Source organism: Ammospiza nelsoni, chromosome 1, assembly GCF_027579445.1.
Source record: "Ammospiza nelsoni isolate bAmmNel1 chromosome 1, bAmmNel1.pri, whole genome shotgun sequence".
Classification (NCBI taxonomy): Eukaryota; Metazoa; Chordata; class Aves; order Passeriformes; family Passerellidae; genus Ammospiza; species Ammospiza nelsoni.
This window is the reverse complement of record NC_080633.1, coordinates 142,877,451-142,883,563: the sequence shown is the minus strand read 5'-3', so window position 1 is coordinate 142,883,563 and position 6,113 is coordinate 142,877,451. Positions and strand designations below refer to the sequence as shown.

Below are 6,113 nucleotides of genomic sequence, written 5' to 3'. Positions count from 1 at the left end.
TGCTGCAGAGTTGTTGCCTGTAGGTAGGCTTTAGATGGAGCTGTTCTATGGAAATCAATCTGGTAAAGCAATAACAGCTGCTATTATGCCAGCACACAGCAAGCAGAAACAATTGCAGAGGTACCCCCACTACAGCAATGCTGCTTGGTAATTTGAAAACAATGCATGACATAAGAAAAACCCGGATAAGGCTGGGGAACCACAGCATTGTTATTCCTCCTGTTCTGAAACTACAGACTGTAAACACACACTCTTGGAAAAAAGGGAATTCCCTCACCTCTATGTATGGCCAGTGAATGATATATTATTTATAATGCTGGGAGAGCTGTGTGAAATGGATTCTGTTTGGTTTGCTCAATTTTTCACCAATTCCTTTTGTCATCCTTCTGGCTGTGTTTCCTGCTATCCTACCTCTCTGTCCAACAGGGCACTGCAAAGTGAGCTCATCTGCTCCCATGGACAGAGCAGGATCACACCCTGTGAGCACCGTGAGGACTGGAGGGATGGGAGAGACTCCATTTCTTGGAAGCTCTTGGGCTCTTTTTTCTTAATCTATAAATAGGAAAACACCATCATCCTTCAAAATATAAATCATTATTAGAAAGCCTCAAATGGGGACAGAATACAGAAAATAAAAGAAAGTATTCATTTGCTTCTCAAGTTTATTGATATATTTCATGAAGGCTCAAGGATGAAAGATTCTGAGGCAATATAATGGAGTATTATAATATTAATTTGCATCAATTTCTTAAAGAGATAATTCAATTAAATAGTTCAGCCTTTAGCAACCTATTCTTTTAATATCATATCTCTTTTTGAACTGTCAACTTGAAGGAACAGCCCTTGATTCTTTCTTGATTGTAAGCTAGATGAGGCAATTTTTCCTTGGGGAATAACATTAGCTAAATTAGGAACACTGTAATTTAAAGGTGATTAAGTACCTTTTGTGATTATTGTTCTAAGACTTCAATCTGATAACACTTAAGTGCATGTGTAATCTAGTCTTCCACAGGGCTACTCTCATTCATAAGTGGGTTTAAATCCTCATAAGATCAGGACCTAAATAAGTACCACAGTTAAACCTTTTATGGCACATTGACAGAGCATGTATTTGTTCTGATTGCAACGACGTTTCACACTTGTGCTTGGTGCATAAACAGTAGGAATGCTTTTTAAAATCGGGATTTTCATTTTACAGAAGGAGAAAGCAAGGAACAGGAATGTGAATGGATACATTCTGGTCATAAGGCAAGAACACCTGGGAACACATTGTGGACTCCTGACCCTCGTGAATTGTGTCCAGCTTTGTGGACTGTACTTTGTGCCTTGGTGCTCAGCATGGAAGAAGCAGCAGGAACCATCCAGGCCAGGCAAAGTGACCAAGTCATTGCTCAACCTGCCCACTTATGTCTGGAGAAATTCCTTCCTAACCATCAGTCTTCTCAGGGTTTCAGTAGAATTTTTGTCAGCAGAGCACCCAACGTGTTGAAGGATGTCAGAACATGGGCTACTATTGCACCACTGATAAATTTAGGGCTGACATCTGCTGGGGGCTGCTGAGCAAGATGCACTCAGCTGACCCATTGTCAAGAAGTGCTGCTGGCATTTGTCCATGCACAGGATATTTTACAGAATGTCATCACTTGGTAATGAAATGCTCCCCGGTAACGATGGCTCACAAACACAGAAAAAGCCTTTGCCCATAATAAAGTTTTGCAAATAATGCTTGCAGGAAGTGATTTGCTATGAATCAATCAAGCAAAGCCCAGAAATAATGTGGCAGATGGTAACCCGACATTACTGCAACATCACCAAACTACTCCTTACTCGCACTTTAAACAACCATTTGGACTCAGGTCTTTGAAGAAAAATGTTCACTCTCACTCTACAGCTGGTTCAAGCTGAATTGTCACCCCACAGAAAATTCTATCCTTAGAATCAGTAAAAGGCAGGATAAAATTAAGTCTGAAATGTCCTTCAGTGCAAAAGAAAAAAAATATTCAGTTATCAAGACTCTATTTTGATGCCTTCAGGCTATATACCCTTTCTCTATTTTTAGCCGTGTTAAGCTACAAACAAAAATTTTAAATATAAAATTAACACAATCTTTGTTCTAAGTGATATATACAAAGAAAATTTAACAAAATAGATTTGAAAAAGAAAATGCTGGAAAGAAAAAACACTTTCCTGTTGGCATTTTTTGTCCTATGAACATAAAAGTTTGTTGAAATCATCATGCCTCCATTTTTCATGCCCTAGAACCTTCTGACAGAAAAAATATTCCACCTGAACAGCTGTGATTAGGTCTCTCTAGGTTGTGACTGGGTACACTCAAGTTACAGTGGTTTAAAAAGTTACTCATCGTGAGGTGCACTTTCTTATTTGCAAGGTAAAACCCATTATCTTACATTGTACACCTAACTTACTTGTTATAACTGATTGAGATTTAAAATGATTAAGTTTTCTCTTTATACCTGCATATTCTTTCATCACTGTATGAAGACTTGTTGCATGTCACAGAGCAGGCAGTCCTGATTTATTTACTGAAGTATCAATGCAGTCCTTAAACAACAGCTTTACTTGCAGACGGAGATTTTTCACCCTCCTCTGCCATGCGCATCATTGCGCTCTGAAACCTCTCCAGAAATGAGGTTAGCCAAGGCACTGTTTGCACTAAAACAAGGATCATCCCAGAAATGGGGTGGCTGAAGAAAGCAAAGTAGGCCACCAACTTTCCCTGCTGGATTGCTGGCTGTGAGCGTGTCCCACAGGAACGCCGCCACGCTGGTTGTGTGACAGCACCTGGATTTGTGCAGTGTCATTATCACGAGCTGCTGGGGACATCGCCGGGCTCTCTGGAAGTGAGGGTCATGCAGAGCTCCAAATGAATCACCTGCTCGGACCCATGCAGATCAAAGCAGAGGGAAATTGCTGCGGCAGCCTGTGCTGCCATGGCCCTGCTGGAGACAGGGCACCTGCCCAGCCTGTTCCCTCAGAGATCAGTAACAGAGGATGGTCCCTCGTGTGCACCTGCCTAGGTACTGCCTGAAATGAAGCAAAATGCACTGGCACAGACACTGGCTTTTCCTGGGCAGAGTTTGTAAGATAAATTTCAATAACTCGAATTCCTAAATTTCCGTCTCAGCCGTGGTTGTTCATGCACCACTGTGCGTATATGAAGGGAAAGACCCTTGGACCTCCTTCAGGGTCTAAGGCTTATTCTTCTGTACATCCATGTTCCTGGTTCTACAGCAGTTTTACGCTAAAACACGTACACCACAGCCCGTGCTGTTCCCTCGGTGTGTGATTTCCCTGGGGGGAGCAGCAGCAGGACCTGTGGAGCTCTGCCCCCCAACCCGTGCGGGCAGCGCTCCATTCACACCACGGGAGGGTCCCGGACGCTCGGTGTGCTCGGTGTGAGCGCCATGTGTCAGTGTCACACTCGGTGTGAGCCACCGCCTGTCTGCGTGCGGAAACAGGGGATTTTGACCACAATGTTTTGTAAAATCTGGCGGAGTTAATGTGCAAACTGAATTACTTCAAACCCCCACATTTTACACAACCCACTCTCACAGTCTTGCCTATCGTCTGGCATTTGTGGGAGAGGATGAATGAGCAGCCTCACAGCTGCCGCCGGCTGCACTCCCCAGGCTGCAGCTTTGCGAGGCCTCTCAGCGCTGTATCGGGGGGCTCAGGCAGACGCTTGTCACCAGAAACAGCCGAATTTGGGCCATTTCGGCGAATGTCACCAGAATAAAACAGTTTCTTCGCCGAATGCTAAACATGCAAGTCAGTTTCTGCACGGGAACGGGACCGGGTCCAGCGGAGTCCTCGGGGCGGTCCCGTCGGTAGCGGGGCGCGAACCCGCGGCCCCCAGCCCACCGGCCGCACGGGGCCAATGGGCGGCCTCGCTGGTGACGCGGCGGGGCGGGCGGGGCGCTGGGCGCGGGGCCGGGCGGGGGCGGGCGCTGCCGCCGCGGGAGCGGCACGGGCGGGCGGAGCGGCTGTTCCCGGAGAGGGCAGGCAGCGGGTTGGGTGCTTTGGCTGTAGTCTGGTTCGCTGGGGTTGCCAGAGACCCCCTCTAGGCTACTCCACGAGGACCGGCTTGACGCTCGACCCCTTTTAATAGACACCGATCTTTTTTCCCCCCTTGTTTTTTCGGGGTGCACTTTGCCCAGCGCCGCGGGCGCCCGCTGCCCTGAGCGCTGCCGTGCCGGGAGGCGCGGGGGGCCGGGGCCGCGATGCGCAGAGATGGGGCCTGTGGCTGTTCCCGCATGGGCTCGTAGCGCCCGCTCGGTGCTGAGTGCCCGGGTGCCGGGGAGGTGCGTGTAGGAGAGAGGCTCCTGTAGCGCTGGATTTTATCCCCTTGTAGAGGTGCAGGCAGACAGGGGTTCAGGTGTGTTGGGGTGTATTTTTTTTCCCTCTCGTTGCCTACATCAGCTTGTTTGCCCCTTCTCCCCCTCCTTTTTTTTTTTTTTTTTTGGGGGGGGGGGGGTGAGGTGGGAGCCCGGGGTGTCTGATTTTCCTCCAGCTGAGCAGTGCAGTTGCAGCGGTAGCGGTGAAATCCTGCTCCTCCTGTGAGCTCCAGCCAGGAAAATGGAGGCTGTGATAGAGAAGGAATGTAGTGCGCTCGGAGGGCTCTTCCAGACGATCATAAGCGACATGAAGGTAAGAGGCTGAGGTGTGTGGGGGAGCACAGGGGAGGGGAAGCGTCTTCCCACCTGGCCCGGCGAAACTTCGCCCCGGGCGGTGCAGCCGCATCGAGGGCTGGAGGCGGCGCGACCTCCCCGCGGCGCTGGGGCGACGCTGCCCGGGGCTGGGTCCGCGTCCCCGCCGGCGGGACCGGCCTGGCAGAGGGCTCCTGGCCTCACACGCAGGGTTTGGGGCTTGCGAGTTGGTTGCAGGATACTGCCTCTCCCTCTCTCCTCCTTCCTTCTTTTCTCTATTTGTCCTGCTCAAACATGCAAGCTGTTACCTTGCACCAGGGTCAGCGATTTGCCTCTTTATTTTACAAATATTTTTATTCTCCTTTTTTCTCGCCCGGTGTGGGCTGTCAGATCGGTAGCAGAATGAATGCCGCGGGGCGGGAGCGTGGTGCGGAGGAGCCGGGCACGGAGCATGTCAGCCGTGGGGTGGGGCTCGGAAGGGCAGTGTGAGCATTTCGGTGCCAAGCTGATGGGCGCGATGGAAAAAAAATCTCTGCCTGGAGATGCTCACAAGTTGATGTGTGCCTGGATTAAAATTGCCGCTCGGTGTGGTATTATTTTCACGTTGTATATGCTCGTGGAGGTGGCATTTCCTTCTTTCTGTGAATGGATGTAAAGGTTTCAAGCGCGGGGGTCTCTCCACCAGCCACCAGAACCCGAGTGTGCTGATCCCGGCTCTGCCAAAGGGTCCCTTTGAGAGAGGCGCTCCCACTCTATCCTTGGCAGCCAAGGGCACTCCTGCAGGGTTTTCTTTGGGTGAGCGGGTGCCTCCCACCCTTCTTTAGTGGAAGTAAATAGCGTAACAGCGTTGCTGTGTTCTGCCCGTCATGTCTCCCCCAAAGCCGGGGCTGGAGGCGCCCAGGCTCCGGCACACGGCCGTACTGCAGAATACTGCAGTGTTCCCCTGGACAAGGGCAGCTTGTCTGCCTGCCAGGGCCGCCAGGGAAGGATGCAGTTGTCGGGAGATGTTGAGGGACGTGTCTGATAATGGGGACTGCCGTAATTTAAAGGCGGCAACCGTGCACGCTGTGCTTTTCCCAGGCAGGGCATGGGATTTCTCTGGGTGTTCTAATTCATGCGGGGCTGCGGGAGAAAGAGCTGCCAGGTAGTATTGAAGGACAGGGTCTGCTCTAAGAGGGAGCCTGGCAGAGGTGAATGGCTTCTACTGTATTTCTTGGGAAGGGTGGAGAAGCTGTTTGGACTAGAAGTTATTTTTTGGCAAACGTTCATATGCACGTTCCTCTCAACAGATCTTAGGAGACATTTAATTAAAAGCGTGGCTTGTCAAGAGCAGGCAGAGAGGAGGGGGCAGTCTGTGTATATCTGTCAAGACAATGCTGCAGACCTGGCAGTGGTGGTCCTCAAGCTCTCAGCCTCCTTGGATTTTTAATAATGACTGCACTTAAA

The 6,113-nt window shown here is 49.9% G+C and overlaps 1 protein-coding gene across 8 annotated transcripts in view; it reads left to right on the top strand.

Moving 5' to 3' along the window:
- The first annotated feature begins 4,041 nt into the window (after positions 1 to 4,041).
- MTSS1 (MTSS I-BAR domain containing 1) overlaps positions 4,042 to 6,113 on the top strand; it is a 126,822-nt gene continuing 124,750 nt past the window's right edge. For 6 of the 8 annotated variants that reach the window (XM_059466522.1, XM_059466532.1, XM_059466549.1 and 3 more), the window contains exon 1: positions 4,042 to 4,668. In XM_059466522.1, the coding sequence (XP_059322505.1) occupies positions 4,597 to 4,668 (72 nt within the window). In that variant the 5' untranslated portion in view covers positions 4,042 to 4,596. The remainder of the gene's footprint in view (positions 4,669 to 6,113) is intronic. The other 2 variants (XM_059466489.1, XM_059466480.1) reach the window with 2 other exon arrangements.